At 46.7% G+C, this 17,719-nt stretch overlaps 1 protein-coding gene across 3 annotated transcripts in view; it reads right to left on the bottom strand.

The window, feature by feature from the left end:
• NHSL2 (NHS like 2) overlaps positions 1–11,199 on the bottom strand; it is a 738,014-nt gene extending 726,815 nt beyond the window's left edge. For 2 of the 3 annotated variants that reach the window (XM_063937037.1, XM_063937039.1), the window contains exon 1: positions 10,187–11,198. In XM_063937037.1, coding sequence (XP_063793107.1) covers positions 10,187–10,250 — 64 coding nt within the window. In that variant the 5' untranslated portion in view covers positions 10,251–11,198. Of the gene's footprint in view, positions 1–10,186 lie in introns of all 3 variants that reach the window. The other variant, XM_063937040.1, reaches the window with a different exon arrangement.
• Between the last annotated feature and the right edge of the window lie 6,520 nt (positions 11,200–17,719).

Genomic DNA, 17,719 nt, shown 5'->3' with positions numbered 1-17,719 from the left:
CCCTGGCTTTCTCCTCCGGGAGAAACACCTTTTTCTGTACTGTGTCCAGAATCATCCCAAGGAACAGCAGATGTGTCGTCGGAATCAGCTGCGATTTTGGAATATTTAGAATCCATCCGTGCTGTCATAGTACTACTTGAGATAGTGCTACTCCGACCTCTAACTGTTCTCTGGACCTTGCCCTTATCAGGAGATCGTCCAAGTAAGGGATAATTAAGACGCCTTTTCTTCGAAGAAGAATCATCATTTCGGCCATTACCTTGGTAAAGACCCGGGGTGCCGTGGACAATCCAAACGGCAGCGTCTGAAACTGATAGTGACAGTTCTGTACCACAAACCTGAGGTACCCTTGGTGAGAAGGGCAAATTGGGACATGGAGGTGCATCCTTGATGTCCAGAGACACCATATAGTCCCCTTCTTCCAGGTTCGCTATCACTGCTCTGAGTGATTCCATCTTGAATTTGAACCTTTGTATGTAAGTGTTCAAGGATTTCAGATTTAAAATAGGTCTCACCGAGCCGTCCGGCTTCGGTACCACAAACAGCGTGGAATAATACCCCTTTCCCTGTTGTAGGAGGGGTACCTTGATTATCACCTGCTGGGAATACAGCTTGTGAATGGCTTCCAATACCGCCTCCCTGTCGGGGGGAGACGTTGGTAAAGCAGACTTCAGGAACCGGCGAGGGGGAGACGTCTCGAATTCCAATTTGTACCCCTGAGATACTACCTGCAGGATCCAGGGGTCCACTTGCGAGTGAGCCCACTGCGCGCTGAAATTCTTGAGACGGGCCCCCACCGTGCCTGAGTCCGCTTGTAAGGCCCCAGCGTCATGCTGAGGACTTGGCAGAAGCGGGGGAGGGCTTCTGTTCCTGGGAAGAGGCTGTCTGCTGCAGTCTTTTTCCCCTTCCTCTGCCCCGGGGCAGATACGAGTGGCCTTTTGCCCGCTTGCCCTTATGGGGACGAAAGGACTGAGCCTGAAAAGACGGTGTCTTTTTCTGCTGAGAGGTGACCTGGGGTAAAAAGGTGGATTTCCCAGCCGTTGCCGTGGCCACCAGGTCCGATAGACCGACCCCAAATAACTCCTCCCCTTTATACGGCAATACTTCCATATGCCGTTTGGAATCCGCATCACCTGACCACTGTCGCGTCCATAACCCTCTTCTGGCAGAAATGGACAGCGCACTTACTCTTGATGCCAGAGTGCAAATATCCCTCTGTGCATCTCTCATATATAGAAATGCATCCTTTAAATGCTCTATAGTCAATAATATATTGTCCCTGTCCAGGGTATCAATATTTTCAGTCAGGGAATCCGACCAAGCCACCCCAGCACTGCACATCCAGGCTGAGGCGATTGCTGGTCGCAGTATAATACCAGTATGTGTGTATATACTTTTTAGGATATTTTCCAGCTTCCTATCAGCTGGTTCCTTGAGGGCGGCCGTATCAGGAGACAGTAACGCCACTTGTTTTGATAAGCGTGTGAGCGCCTTATCCACCCTAGGGGGTGTTTCCCAACGGGCCCTAACCTCTGGCGGGAAAGGGTATAATGCCAATAATTTTTTAGAAATTAGCAGTTTTTTATCGGGGGAAACCCACGCTTCATCACACACCTCATTTAATTCATCTGATTCAGGAAAAACTACGGGTAGTTTTTTCACACCCCACATAATACCCTTTTTTGTGGTACTTGTAGTATCAGAAATGTTCAAAACCTCCTTCATTGCCGTGATCATGTAACGTGTGGCCCTACTGGAAAATACGTTTGTTTCCTCACCGTCGACACTGGAGTCAGTGTCCGTGTCTGGGTCTGTGTCGACCACCTGAGGTAACGGGCGCTTTAGAGCCCCTGACGGTGTTTGAGACGCCTGTACAGGTATTAACTGATTTGCCGGCTGTCTCATGTCGTCAACAGTCTTTTGTAAAGTGCTGACACTATCACGTAATTCCTTCCATAAGACCATCCAGTCAGGTGTCGACTCCCTAGGGGGTGACATCACTAATACAGGCAATTGCTCCGCCTCCATACCATTTTCCTCCTCATACATGTCGACACAATGTACCGACACACAGCACACACACAGGGAATGCTCTGATAGAGGACAGGACCCCACTAGCCCTTTGGGGAGACAGAGGGAGAGTTTGCCAGCACACACCAGAGCGCTATATATATACAGGGATAACCTTATATAAGTGTTTTTCCCTTATATAGCTGCTGTATAGATTCATCTGCCAATTTAGTGCCCCCCCTCTCTTGTTTTACCCTGTTTCTGTAGTGCAGGACTGCAAGGGAGAGTCAGGGAGCTTCCCTCCAACGGAGCTGTGAGGAAAAATGGCGCCAGTGTGCTGAGGAGATAGGCTCCGCCCCCTTCTCGGCGGCCGTTCTCCCGCTTTTTTATGGAAAAACAGGCATGAGTTAAATGCATCCATATAGCCCAGGAGCTATATGTGATGCATTTTTTGCCCCCTAAGGTGTTTATATTGCGTCTCAGGGCGCCCCCACCCAGCGCCCTGCACCCTCAGTGACCGGAGTGTGAAGTGTGCTGAGAGCAATGGCGCACAGCTGCGGTGCTGTGCGCTACCTTATTGAAGACAGGACGTCTTCTGCCGCCGATTTTTCCGGACCTCTTCTGCTCTTCTGGCTCTGTAAGGGGGACGGCGGCGCGGCTCTGGGACCCATCCATGGCTGGGCCTGTGATCGTCCCTCTGGAGCTAATGTCCAGTAGCCTAAGAAGCCCAATCCACTCTGCACGCAGGTGAGTTCGCTTCTTCTCCCCTTAGTCCCTCGATGCAGTGAGCCTGTTGCCAGCAGGTCTCACTGAAAATAAAAAACCTAAAACTAAACTTTTTTCTAAGCAGCTCAGGAGAGCCACCTAGACTGCACCCTTCTCGTTCGGGCACAAAAATCTAACTGAGGCTTGGAGGAGGGTCATAGGGGGAGGAGCCAGTGCACACCAGGTAGTCTTAAAGCTTTTACTTTTGTGCCCAGTCTCCTGCGGAGCCGCTATTCCCCATGGTCCTTTCGGAGTCCCCAGCATCCACTAGGACGTCAGAGAAATTAATTATAAATTCCTCTGGGAAGACCTTTACCAGCAATTGCCTCCAGAAACTACACAGTCACCTGTGATGGTGGATTCCAGTGGGGACGAATTAATACTCTGTGAGGAGGAGGATGTACACAGTGAAAGGGGTGAGGAATTAGAGGAGGGTGTAGTATGGTATGCCAGCGGCCGGGCTCCCGGCGACCAGCATACCGGCGCCGGGAACCCGACCGCCGGCATACCGACAGTGTGGCGAGCGCAAATGAGCCCCTTGCAGGCTCGCTGCGCTCACCATGCTGCGGGCACGGTGGCGCGCTATGCGGGCACGGTAGCGCGCTATGCGCACCACGCTATTTTATTCTCCCTCCAGTGGGGTCGTGGACCCCCACGAGGGAGAATATATGTCGGTATGCCGGGTGTCGGGATTCTGGCACCGGTATAATGTGCGCCGGGATCCCGACATTCGGCATAGTGAAGACCACCCTTAGAGGATGAGGTCGACATCTTGCCTCTGTAGAGCCAGTTTGTGCAAGGAGAGATTGATTGCTTCTTTTTTGGTGGGGGGCCCAAACAAACCAGTCATTTCAGCCACAGTCGTGTGGCAGACCCTGTCGCTTAAATGATTGGTTTGTTAAAGTGTCCATGTCCTGTTTATACAACATAATGGTGGGTGGGAGGGCCCAAGGACAATTCCATCTTGCACCTTTTTTTCTTCTTTGCATCATGTGCTGTTTTGGGACTAGTTTTTTAAAGTGCCATCCTGTCTGACACTGCCGTACAACTCCAGGGGTACTGCCGTATAAGTCCAGGGGTACTGCCATATAAGTCCAGTCCAGTGGTGCTGTCTTGTGCTGCTATAAGTCCAGTGGTGGTGTCCTGTGCTGTATATTATTTACTCCAAATAAAAGGGTTATATACATTACTTATATTATCCAAATCATTTTGACAGGGTTTGCCCTGTGTGGTGTAGGGGTACGCACGCCAGTGCTGCATATTATTATAATAGCTCCAAATAAAAGGGTTATTATTATCCAACTTAATTTTGCAGGCTTTGCAGTGTGTGTGTGTGTGTGTGTGTGTGTGTGTGTGTGTGTGTGTGTGTGTGTGGTTTAGGGGTATGCTCTCCTGTGCCACCAATATTGTGCGTGTATTACATCTGGACAAATTCCAGCACGTCCCACGTTTGTGCCGCACACTTGTGTCGCTTAGCTTAGTCATACAGCTACCTCATTGCACCTCTTTTTCTTCTTTGCATGATGTGCTGTTTGGGGCCTAGTTTTTTTTAAGTGCCATCCTGTCTGCAACTGCAGTGCCACTCCTATATGGGCCAGGTGTTTGTGCCGCACACTTATGTCGCTTAGCTTAGTCATCCAGCTATCTAATTGCACCTCATTTTCTTCTTTGCATCCTGTGCTGTTGGAGCCTATTTTTTTTAAATCTGCTATCCTGTCTGCCATTGCATTGCCACTCCTAGATGGGCCAGATGTTTGTGCCGCACACATGTGTCGCTTAGCTTAGTCATCCAGCCACCTCGGTGCAAACTTTTGGTCTAAAAACAATATTGTGAGGTGTTCAGAATAGACTGGAAATGAGTGGAAATGAATGTTATTGAGGTTAATAATACCGTAGGCTCAAATTACTCGCAAATTATGTGATTTTAGCTGTCTTTATGTTTTTTTTCAAGAATCATCCAGATCCAAAACCAAAACCTAAACACGAAAGGGTGGTTTTGGCAAAACGAATTCAGATCCAAAACACGAGCATGGAACCAGAACCAAATCCAAAACACAAAACACGCTGCACACCTCTAGTAAAAACTGTTACTACTTTAGAACCTAATACTACTTTAAAACCTTTTACTACTGTAAAACAACCATTTCATTTAAAAGCATTCGGGAAACTGCCTCTGGAAATTCAATTCACTGTCAAAACAAAGAGGAAGATACATTCCATTGTAAGTATGGGACACAACCTGATTTGTGCCCCTTTTGTGCGGTGGTAATGGACGTGCACCCCTCCAAACTGCAATGTCTTCATATTATGTCAAAAATGTAGCTATGCACATTTTTTGCACTGATCTATAATAAACATTCAAAAGCCCAATATACAGTAGTGATTATAAAAGGTACACTAACATAGAAATAAAAGCTATCCAAAACAATTCCTTTTATATAACGAATATTGAATGGAACACAGATTGAGTGGAACACAATGTGTATGTTCATACACTTGGGACGGGATGTAATGCTGCCCAAGTTCGGGGGCCGTGCGGGATGCTGGCCGCACTCTGACTTTTTTAACCACTTGCCTGGCATGGTCGTATCAGATGCGACCATGCCTGCAAGTGCTCTGTCTGACCTGGTCACACAGGATGCGACCAGTCAGATAGAGAGTATTAGCAGCGACAGGGAAGATAAACCTCCCTCCGCTGCTGCTGTCAGAGGGACCGGAAGGTCCCTCTGCCTCCCTGCACTCTACCCCTGTGTCTGCCGCGCTGCCGATCACTGCTGATTGGTCAGCACACAGGATCCTTCCCCTCCAGTGGCTGCAGACAATGGCAGCCGCTGGGGAGAGTAAATGATCCCTCCCAAGCCACCCCCAGACCTCCCCCTGTATACCTGCAGGCTGTCCGGCTTTCAAAATGAAAGCTGCGATGGTTGCGATGTTCCCGATGTTCCGATGGTCGCGATGTTCCCGATCGATGTTTCAATGTTTGAAAAATATTTTTACAAAAAACAAATAACTTTTTTTTTTTTTTTACTAAAATCATTTGGGATAGGGTTAAAGTCATGTTCTTCACCTAATTCTCTCATTAAAAAAAAAGAACAATTTCGGATTGGTTTTTGGCGAAATAAATTGTCAGTTAAGTGGTTAAAATGGCAATTGCTTACAAGGCATAATTTTGCCGGGATGTAGTCGGGATCCCGGTGGTCCAAAATCCCGACGGTGGAATCCCAACAGTCACAATGCCGGCAGCGGCGCCACAGCTATTCCCTCTCCTGGGTGTCCACGACACCGATCCCGCAGCGTGGCGAGTGCAGCGAGCCCATAAAGGGCTTTGCTGCACTGGCTTCCCTGTCTGCATTCTGGCGGTTGGGATTCCGGCATCAGGATTTTGACCGCCGGGATTTCGACTGCTGGGATCCCATACTCAACGTGATTTTGCCTTCTAAGCGATTACTCCTTTAAAAATCATCCAAGTTCGTCCAGCATCCTGCACAGCCGCAGAACTCAGGAGGCATTACATCCCGCTCCTTGTTTGATACTAATCATCCACACAAGCACCTGCCCTACTGTTCTTACAAATAGGCCATAGTTCTGCCGAAAAGACACCTATGTGCGAATGCCCCAATTACTCCTATTCAGTCATAAGTGGATATTCATCTAAAATGTGTATATTTCTGCATCACCAGCACTTGTGTGTGCCTGGTTCTGGAAAATGCACAGTATGAAAACATGCAAGACTCGCTCTACAAACAGGCATATACTGTATTCACCTCTGCATCAACTGTCTATTGTCTAAAAATTCTAGGAAAATTTAACTCCATTGAGATTAGGGGTGACATGTAATAGGATCAGATTTTTAGACTTTTGAGACTTTTAGTCAAAATATGGCCGAAATCGCCTGTTTTGAGTAATTCGCAAATGTAATAGGATGCGAATTGCACTCTAATTCGCATTTTTCCCAGAGAAAATCGCAAATTTTCACCTGTCATTTTTATTTTGCACTTCAAATCGCATCCAGATGTTTTCCCATTCAAAAGTATACAAATTCCAAATGTAATAGGATGCGATTTTGGAAATCGCACTTCAAAATTTACTAAAAAACACACACAATACAGACCAGGTAGAGCTAGATAATTTGGAGTACTTCCACCATCCCCTCCCCAAAAAGGGTTTCCTTTGCACAGGTGAGCCATACTTTCATCAGAAACACTCATACAAATACCCTTACATCATCCAGGGCACCTGTGAGGGATTGAGCAATGGAGTTTTTGCAGCCAGGAGTTGAGCTGTGTGTATGTGATATTGCACATTTGGAGGAGCTGCGCAGGCTGCGCACCAGTTCCAGGTCCCCAGACCACTTCATGCTTCACGTAGGTACCGTGTGAGGGTGTACCTGGACTCCCTCTCAGATCCAGTGGTGGTGGAGATGTTTCAGCTGAACAGCACAAACCTCTTGAGCTTATATGAGCAGGTGAGACATGATTTGGTGCCATATGGCTCTGCCAACTATACAGTGTCTGGGCTGCAAAAATTAATGTGTGCCCAGCACCATTACATTGTAAAACACATAGAAAGAGTACCTAGCACAGTTTGTTAATGTAAATGTATTTTTATCAGCAAAAATGTGTGATCACTTACCAGCTTGTGGGGGTGATGCAGGCTGATCAGTATCAGCTATGTGTAGCATGGGAAGTATCTCTGGCGGTATTATTCGTTTAAGTTGTTCCTCGTAGGCTGTGAACTGTATGGGTGCACTGGTACCTCCTCCTGTGTTTCTGGCCTCCTTTCTCTCTGCAGCCATCTTCGTTTTGAGCAGTCTTTTTATGTTGTTAAATGTTTTTTTAACGTTCACTTTTCGCTTGAAATTGCTAACCACATTAACTGCGTCTGTAATGTCCTCCCACATTTTGCTCTTATGCACCACATTAGTGCGATGGTTATCCTTCCCCAGAAGCCGATTAAAAACTGGCACCATTGCCCTGACTAGGGCACAGTTCTCCTCATAGGAGAAACGCACATGGTGACCACTGGGAGTACGCCCTGGCATAGGGCCTTCCTCACCCTCCTCTGCGGCCTCCTCCTCCAACTGGCCCCATCACCCTCCTCCTGCCAGTCGACGTCACTAAGGAGAGGCTCCTCCAGCTCTTCCTCCTGCTCCCTCTCAAAATCCTCCTCCTCTGTGTCAGTTTGCCTGCTTCCAGCACAAGCCTCCTCCTGCTCCTCATGCTGAGCCTGCTCCTCCTGACTTCTCCCGGCCACTGCCCTCCTTGCCACCATGCTGCCTCTCTCCATGCTGCTCTCTCTGCCTCTCTTGGACTCTCCTCTCCATCTTACACTCCTCTAGCCTAACAAATGGCAAAATGGCGCCAGAGCCCTTTATATAGGGTGTGTGATGCAGATTCCAGGGGACTTAGCTCGGCCAATAGGTGGGGTTCTTTGTTTGCATGTAATGGTGGTGTTGTAAATCACATTCTGGTTGGTCAGAAAAGCGCACATTACCGGGTCATAATATCGCGACAAATCGCATGTTTCACTCCCGAATTCGCATCCTATTACATTTGTGATTTCAACAAAAAATTTACGATTTCAAAACATGGGATAGGGGGCGATTTCGGAATCTTACTAAAAATCTTATCCTATTACATGTCACCCCAGGTGTTTCTCTCACTGTTGAGTGAGTAAACTGACCACAATATCATAAATATCATAAACTTTAAAATCACCAGAGAAACTTTTAAATTAGTAAATAAAACTAACATGCTTTTTACTGCATGTATATGTTCTTAAGACACAGCTAACAATCCATAGACAAATAGACAACAAAACAACACAATCCACATATATACCCAAAGCAGTTGTTAACACTGGGCCTGATTCATGTCTGTAAGCAAAGCAAAACAAAACAAAACAAAGCAAGTAACTTTGTGTCTGGAACAAACCATGTTGCCATGCAAGGGGAGCAAATACATTTATACTTTTTTCTGTGCAGGGTACGGTAAATACTAGCTGCTTTTGCTGTAGACAACAAATGCTAGACAATTTTACTTTTACACTGCAATTTAGATTTCCGTTTGAACACACCCCATCCAAATCAAACTCTCTCTGCACATGTTATATCTGGCCCACCTGCAGTACATCGTTTTGCCCAGTTGCTTGTTGTTTTGCTTTACTTACAAACATGAATCAGGCCCATATTGCATACAGTGAGTAAACTGACACATGTTGAGACAATTTAAGGATTCAAGGGGGTACACACGGAGAGATGTGTGCTGAGCGAGCTAGCACAGGCCGCTTAGCACACATCACACACACAGCGGTGGAGTGAGCGATCTACTAGATTGTGCCTGTATGCAGGCGAGTCTAGTACTGGTGATAGCAACGCATTGTGCTGCGCATCGCTATGGGGCATACAGATGGAGAGATCCGTGCTTCATTTCTGAGCAATCTAGTCAGATTGCTTAGAAATTAAGTACGGATCTATCCGTGTGTACTCCCCTTTACATACAGATCTATATATCAGGCGGGACAATTTGGATGGTAAGCGGGACTGAGTTAAAAAAGTTATTTTTAAAAGAGGCAGTCAGAATCTTTTCAATATTAATTTGAAGAATACTTTTTGTTTACTTGTTTATGGAGAATAGCAGTATTTAATTTACCTGCATTGTTTAATAATCAGTAAAACAATTTAGTGGATTATTAAGAAATTCTGCATTCTTTTGACTTCTACAGTAGGTTATAATCATTAACTTCAAGTGACAAAATGGCTTTGCTGAAAGATCAAAGTTTAATATGTATTTGGATTATAATGTGTATCGTCAGTTTTTAATCAATTTCATTTTATTTGTTTTTAATTTCTTTTATGGTAATTTACCCACAATGTATGTTTGCGATTGATACACGTGTAATGCAAGTTTTTTTTTATAATAGGTTTTCTTCCATTTGTCTGCTTACACTGTGCTGGTTATTATGTGTATGTTCTTTTTGTGACTATATTGGATTAGTACTAGCAAATTGACTCAATGCCATGTGACTGATGTAATAAATATACCCGCATGCTTTATGAAGCAGAAGATTCCAATTCAAAGTGTGGCGGTAATGAAAGCAAAGAGGTGTGTTTAAGGATGATCTGACATTCCAGAGGCGGAGCATAAGGCACCAAATCACTTTGTATGTAGGTTCCTGAAACGTAGGTTGGAGTCTGAACACTGATAATAAATGCTATATATAAAATATTATGTGTGCTGTACATTGGTGGTAGCAATTTCAAGTACTAGATTTCATACACATAACAGTATTTAAAATCTCTTCCCACACGTGCATTAATCCCTTTCCTGTCAGTAACATCTTGGCAACATAATCAGTTTGACATCCATATGTGGGTATAGGGTGGGGATGGAGAAAAGATGGAGACTTGTACCTGTTGCCGGCTGCATTCTGTGATGCTTCTTGCTTCTCTGTTTGTGCGGTGAGTTCCCCATCATTCTGCAGCAGGAGCTTGTGCTCTCTCTTTCCTTCCTCTTTCTTCGCTCCCTTGCTCCCCCCTCCAGGTATTTACATCACCTCTGTCTGTCTGCAGGCTTAACCATCGCTCTCTCCCTCTCTAGCTCCCTCTGTCTATTTCCTATGCTTCAATTCTTTTCCCTTCTACCTCTTATTTCTATGGCACGTACTTTTCTTCCCTCTTTTTTTAACCTCCCGATATTATCGCTCTCTCTCTCTCTCACCCATTATCTCTTTGTCTGTGTTTTCTCTTTTCTTCTTCTGTATGTATTTTATTTCATTCCATCCTCTTTATTGCTGTTTCTGGTTTCCTTGATACTAAGCCATTAATTTGCATCCCTTATCACATTATTGCCCTCTCTTTCTTTTTAACCCACCTGTGCTCTTTTATACACCTCCTGTTTCCCTCTTCCTGTTTTTTTACTGACTTTCCTTTTTCTGGCCTTGCTATGCAGAGAACAACCAGTCAGCAATGGTCCATTCGCACTCCCCTGCTTGTGTATCTGGTACCCTCTTATCTTAGTGCCTTATTCTACTCACATACGTCTCTCTGCTGACACCCCTCCTCACATCACCACTGCATTCAGCTCCCTCCCTCCTTCTCTCTGCTTCTCACTATCCCTCTCTTCTATTTAAACACTGCACACACCAGCCAGCAATTTGTATCAGTCCCTTGTGTTATATTTCCCTATGTCCTTTTCTCTCACATCCTGTCTCTCCTTTCTGTGTCTATCCTTTTCTTTGTCCCAGCTGCCTTATCAATTCTTCTCTTCCTCATCTCATAATTCTGTTTATTCTTCTTTCTGATCTTTCTCCTTCTCTCTCTCCATCGGTGAATGGCTCTGCCGCAGGGATGTGTCTTAGAGATGCTGATGTGAGCACAGTTGGAAGATGCAGTCTCCCCTCTATATATTTTCCTTTTCTTTCTTCCCTGTTTCCTCTCCATCTTTCTCCTCCCCTAAAAGCTTAAAGGGTCAGTACTATGTAATGAGGGAGCAGCCTATTGCTAGTGACATGATTAAAAGTTCACTGCCAGGTATCAAAGCGATCGCATTTCTTTATTTTGCTTAACGGATTTAATGTTCATCTGCATTTTGTAATACATGGCAAAATAACAGAGATAAGGAATACATTAAAAGGTGGATCAGCACTTTCTGAATATGTAATGCAGTAAGCATTCATATATGGTCTTATCAAATTAACCACAAGATTTTTCTGGTTGAAATTAACTCCTCAATCACATCCAAATTCCAAGTAACTTGTCTATATGAACTATCCTAATAAATACTCTAGTTAAATGTAAGGGTGCATAAAAATGCCTGGCAAGTGATTTTTGAGTTATATTAAGTCACTTTCAAAAATTAGTAAAAAAAAATGTGTGCAATGTGAAAAACACCTGTCCCATCAATACAATACCCCCATATACCTGTCCCACATACTTTTATTAATTATTCTGCAGAATATCACCCCCAACATTACATGTATTTATCAGCTAATAAATCCAATTAAACTTCTAATTACCTAATTCAGTATTTGATAGGGGGCTGTAACAAGTCCCGACATTGCACCTGCTCTGGGGCTGCGAGAAAAATGCTGCAGTAAGTCCTATTGAAAGTTACTGGGGGTAGATTTGCATGGCTATTTGGATAGCAAAAAAAAACGCGTCCAGCTACGTTAGCATACAAATCAGGGTTATAGTTGTTTATTGAATATACCCCAAAATGATAGTGGCATGCAGTGGCTTAACTAGAAATTTTTCTCCCCCAAGCCAAAACATTCTCTGGCACCTCCCCTTCCCCTTGGCACTAGTAAAGCAATGAATCTGCGTGCGCCGCAAAAAAAAGGGGCACGGCCTTACCGAAATGGGCGCGGCTTTGCATAAAGGGACGTGGCATTGCAGAAAAAGACTACTTTATACCCCAGTTTTTTAACCTGCACGCCCAGACGTTAGCCACCACAGGGGGGAAAAAAGAATCCTGATTCATGCCCCTTACATTATTTGTCATTTTTCCTCCTTATAGTAATGCCCATTATACATTATACACACACTAATGCCCATGACACAATATGCCACACACCATAATGCCCCCAACACATTATGCCACACACCGTAATGCCTGTGACACATTATGAGATGCATCGCAATGCCCGTTATACATTATGTTACACACTGCAATGCTCCTGATATATTATAGCACATACAATGCCTGTGACACATTATGACACACACCGCAATGTCCTTGATACATTATGCCACACACTGCAATGACCCTGAGACATTATACCACATACCACAATGCCCGTGATATAGTATGCCACACACCGTAATGTCTGTGACACATTATGACACACACCGCAATGTCCGTGATACATTATGCCATACACCGCAATGCCCATTACACATTAAGCCCTACAGTAAGGCTTCTATTTACTTTTAAATTACCTGCTCGTTGACGAGGGTTTTATGCTCTTGGTTCCATGCACGGTTCCAGGGGTTTTCATGCTCAGGGTGTCATGCTCGTTGCCAGGGATTTCATGCGGTAGGTGTTATGCTTGTTGCCAGAGGTATCATGTGCTGGGTTTCAAGCTTGTTGCCAGGGGGTAATATTCGTCAAGCTTGTTGCCAGGGGGTAATATTTCAAGCTTGTTGCCAGGGGTTTCATGCACTGGGTGGCATGCTCATAGCTAGGGGGTGTGTGCCAGGGATTTCATGAGCTGGGTGTTGTGCTTGTAACCAGGGGGTAATGCTTGCTGCCAGGGGGTAATGCTTGTTGCCAGGGATTTCATGAGCTGGGTGTTGTGCTTGTAACCAGGGGGGTAATGCTTGTTGCTAGGCCTGTGCTCCCAGTGCCACATATGACCCTAGTGCCAGATTTTCCCCCACAGTGCCAGATACACATATGCCCCCAGTGCCCCATATGCCCCCCCCCCCAGTGCCAGCTACACACATACCACCAGTGCCAAATTTGCCCCTCCAGTGCCAGGTACACATACACCCCAGTGCCAAACATGCCCCCCTCCCCCAGTGCCAGGTACACATATACCCCCCAGTGCGAAATATGCCCCCCCCCAGTGCTAGGTACACATATACCCCCTAGTGCCAAACATGCCCCTCCAGTGCAAGGTACACATATACTCTCCAGTGCCAAATATGCCCCCCCAGTGCCAGGTACACCTCCCCCCCTGGGCTCCCCCGCTGCTGTGCATTTTGGGAAGAACACGGAGAGCACAGTGCACGCCTCTCCTGTGTGTCCCTCCTGAGTCTCTGGCAGCAGCAGCAATCAGCGGCGGTGCCCCCACATCCCTGCGCCTCCAAGCAATCGCAGTGGCTGGGGCCCTAGTTACATGGCTACATGCCACCAGTGGCAGGGCCATAGTTATGCCACTGGTGGCATGTATGTTTAGGCAAGGCCAATGTCTATGCAAGGCTATGAAATAACAGTGACATTGGGGGTATCCAATTGCCTGTGATGCCGTTTTGGCGGGTGAAAACGGCAGAATATTGTGATTAATGACCGATGGTCATTATCGCGGTATCCTATTACAGGTCCTTTTCATCGGGCAAAAACGGACCCGTGATCGCGCAGTAACACATGGGAGCAGGGGATAAGTCTCCAATCCCATGTATTATCGCTGATCTGGCACCCGAAGCTTAATCCGCGATAAGTGCCGGCATCAGGGAGAGGAGCTCGCTGCATTGGGGGCTAATAAGATAGCCCCCAGAGATACAATTACCAGCAGTCATCGAACGTGAGTAATTGGTAATTAGGGGGGATATCCAATTAGCCTCTGTAATTTATTGGAGCTAATTGTCCCCCAGGAGACTATAGCATTAGTCCCAATAAACTGGCAGAGATGCATCTTAACAGGGATTTTGTTTCAACTGCCTCAGGCAGCCGAAACCAAATCCCTGGAAACAGACCGTTTTCATGCAAAAACATGGCTGTTTCTACTGAAAACCCACAGGGTTTCACTGTTTTCGGGAGATAATGTATTTTTTTTCCTGGCGGCCAAATTGGATAGCCTGTAAAAAAAAATCTGTGAAGCATCAGAAAAAAGTTAGTAAAATGGCAGTTTTTCACACTCAATATTGTTTCACCTCTAATTGGATATCCCCCATAGTGCATAGTGACTGGCAGAGTAATATAATAAATGGTTTAGTTGCTAGGTATATAATAGTAACAGATATAAACTATAAAAATAGTTTATTTTATTTGGGCATTCCCAGCCAATCTCAACCCCAGTGGAGCTTACAATCAATATTATACACCCTCACACACTAGGGTTAATTTTTGACAATAAACCTACCAGTATTTTGAAACCAAGTCCTTGTAGCTGGGAGGCAGTGATACTAACCATTACACAATCTGTGCCGCTTGTGAAGTATATAAGTGAACAGTGGCGGATCTTGCCACGGGCAAGCAGTACTTTTGCCTGGGACGCCGCCTTCCGGAGGGCGCCGGCGCCATCCAGAGGGCGCCGGCGCCATCCAGAGGGCGCCGCACCATGGCAAGATTCGCCACTGTGCACCCCGCTGTGCCCGCCGCTGGTCCCCCGCTTTGAAGGGAACCAAACGCTATGCGTCTAGTTTCCCTTCATGGAGAGGACCTGTGCTGTGCGGTGCGCGATGACGTCATCGCGCAACGCACAGCATAGTGGCACAGACACTAGGGGTCATAATTGACCTCTAGTGTCTATGCTGTGCTATGGGAGAGACATAATGACGTCTCTCCCATAGATCCGAGGACTGGAGAAGAGCGGCGCCGGCGGAGGAGGAGGTCTGGAATCAGGAGCGGGGATTGTAAGTATACTTTTATTTTATTTTTATTTTTCTTCCATCTGCACTACAGGGGCACAAATGGGGGCGTAACTGACCACGCCCCCATATGAAGCCACGCCCCTATTTTTGCCCGGGGCGCCACAAGGGCAAGAACCGGCCCTGTAAGTGAATATGAAGTTTGACTGTAATTGCAGTCCATGGATTCATAGCAACTACACTATAAGGTAATATGCATGGTCTAGTGTAGTTACTGTACATTTTCCAAGCATCATAATGCAGTATGGGGGTCATTCTTACCCGATCGCTCGCTGCAGTTTATCGCAGCTCAGTGATCTGGTCGGAACTGTGCATGCGCCTGCGTCGTTCCCTACCGATCGCCTCTGCCTGATTGACAGGCAAAGGCGGTCACTGGGCGGGAGGGGGCGGCACGACGGCGTTTGGTTGCCGTTTTGGGGGCACGGCGCAGCCAATGCAGGCGTGGCCGGACTGTGCAGGGGGGGGCGGCCCGCAGTGGCTGCGTGACATCACACGCAGCTGCTGCGGCCAGGGGCAGTGACAAGCAATTCCTGGTCAGCTGCAGGAGCTGCGCTGGCCAGGAGTTACTCAACAAGTACAAAAGCATCTCTGCTGTGCGCTGCTTTTGTACTTGTGCGGGGGGGAGCCGGACAGACATGCAGGGCGGGCTAGCCGTGTGCTGGGCGTCCCCCCGCATGTCTGGGAACATGATCGTAGCTGTGCTAAATTTAGCACAGTGACGGTCAACTCGGAATGACCCCCAATGTCCGCTCTGTTGAAATGACAGAGAGTCTGGCTGTATTTTTAACATAAGAATTTATTCACCGGTAATTCTATTTCTCGTAGTCCGTAGTGGATGCTGGGAACTGCGTAAGGACCATGGGGAATAGAGGGCTCCGCAGGAGACTGGGCACTCTAAAGAAAGATTAGGTACTATCTGGTGTGCACTGGCTCCTCCCTCTATGCCCCTCCTCCAGACCTCAGTTAGGGAAACTGTGCCCGGAAGAGCTGACATTACAAGGAAAGGATTTTTGGAATCCAGGGTAAGACTCATACCAGCCACACCAATCACACCATACAACTTGTGATAACATACCCAGTCAACAGTTTGAACAACAACTAAGCCTCACTCAACGGATGGCTCATAACAATAACCCTAATTTTAGCAATAACTATATACGCGTATTGCAGAAAGTCCGCACTTGGGACAGGCGCCCAGCATCCACTACGGACTACGAGAAATAGAATTACCGGTGAGTAAATTCTTATTTTCTCTGACGTCCTAGTGGATGCTGGGAACTCCGTAAGGACCATGGGGATCATACCAAAGCTCCCAAATGGGCGGGAGAGTGCGGATCACTATGCAGCACCGAATGAGCAAACACAAGGTCCTCCTCAGCCAGGGTATCAAACTTGTAGAACTTTGCAAAAGTGTTTGAACCCGACCAAGTAGCCGTTCGGCAAAACTGTAAAGCCGAGACCCTTCGGGCAGCCGCCCAAGAAGAGCCCACCTTCCTTGTGGAATGGGCTTTTACTGATTTTGGATGCGGCAGTCCAGCCGCATAATGCGCCAGCTGAATCGTGCTACAGATCCAGCGAGCAATAGATTGCTTTGAAGCAGGAGCACCCAGCTTGTTGGGTGCATGCAGGATAAACAGCGAGTCAGTTTTTCTGACTCCAGCCATCCAGGCTACATAGATTTTCAAAGCCCTGACTACATCAAGTACCTTGGAGTCCTCCAAGTCCAGAGTAGCCGCAGGCACCACAATAGGTTGGTTCAAATGAAACAATGATACAACCTTTGGGAGAAATTGGGGACGAGTCCTCAATTCTGCCCTGTCCATATGGAAGATCAGATATGGGCTTTTTCATGACAAAGCCGCCAATTCTGACACACGCCTAGCCGATGCTAAGGCCAACAACATGACCACCATCCACGTGAGATACTTTAGTTCCACGGTCTTAAGTGGCTCAAACCAGTGAGATTTCAGGAAATCCAACACAACGTTAAGATCCCAAGGTGCCACTGGTGGCACAAAAGGAGGCTGAATATGCATCACTCCGTTAACAAACGTCTGAACTTCAGGCAGTAAAGCCAGTTCCTTTTGAAAGAAAATGGATAGGGCCGAAATCTTGACCTTTATGGATCCTAATTTTAGGCCCATAGTCACTCCTGACTGTAGGAAGTGCAGGAATCGACCCAGCTGGAATTCCTCTGTAGAGGCCTTCCTGGCCTCACACCAAGCAACCTATTTTCGCCATATACAGTGAAAATGTTTTGCTATCACGTCTTTCCTAGCCTTTATCAGTGTAGGAATAACTTCATCCGGAATGCCCTTTTCCGCTAGGATCCGGCGTTCAACCGCCATGCCGTCAAATGCAGCCGCGGTAAGTCTTGGAACAGACAGGGCCCCTGTTGCAACAGGTCCTGTCTGAGAGGCAGAGGCCATGGGTCCTCTGAGAGCATTTCTTGCAGTTCCGGGTACCGAGTCCTTCTTGGCCAATCCGGAGCTATGAATATTGTACTCACTCCTCTTTTTCTTACAATTCTCAGCACCTTGGGTAGGAGAGGAAGAGGAGGACATACATAGACCGACTGGAACACCCACGGTGTTACCAGTGCGTCCACAGCTATCGCCTGAGGTTCCCTTGACC

The sequence above is a fragment of the Pseudophryne corroboree genome, chromosome 8 (genome assembly GCF_028390025.1).
Source record: "Pseudophryne corroboree isolate aPseCor3 chromosome 8, aPseCor3.hap2, whole genome shotgun sequence".
NCBI classification, from domain to species: domain Eukaryota; kingdom Metazoa; phylum Chordata; class Amphibia; order Anura; family Myobatrachidae; genus Pseudophryne; species Pseudophryne corroboree.
The sequence above is the reverse complement of the archived record's forward strand: the minus strand, read 5'-3'. Positions and strand labels throughout refer to the sequence as shown.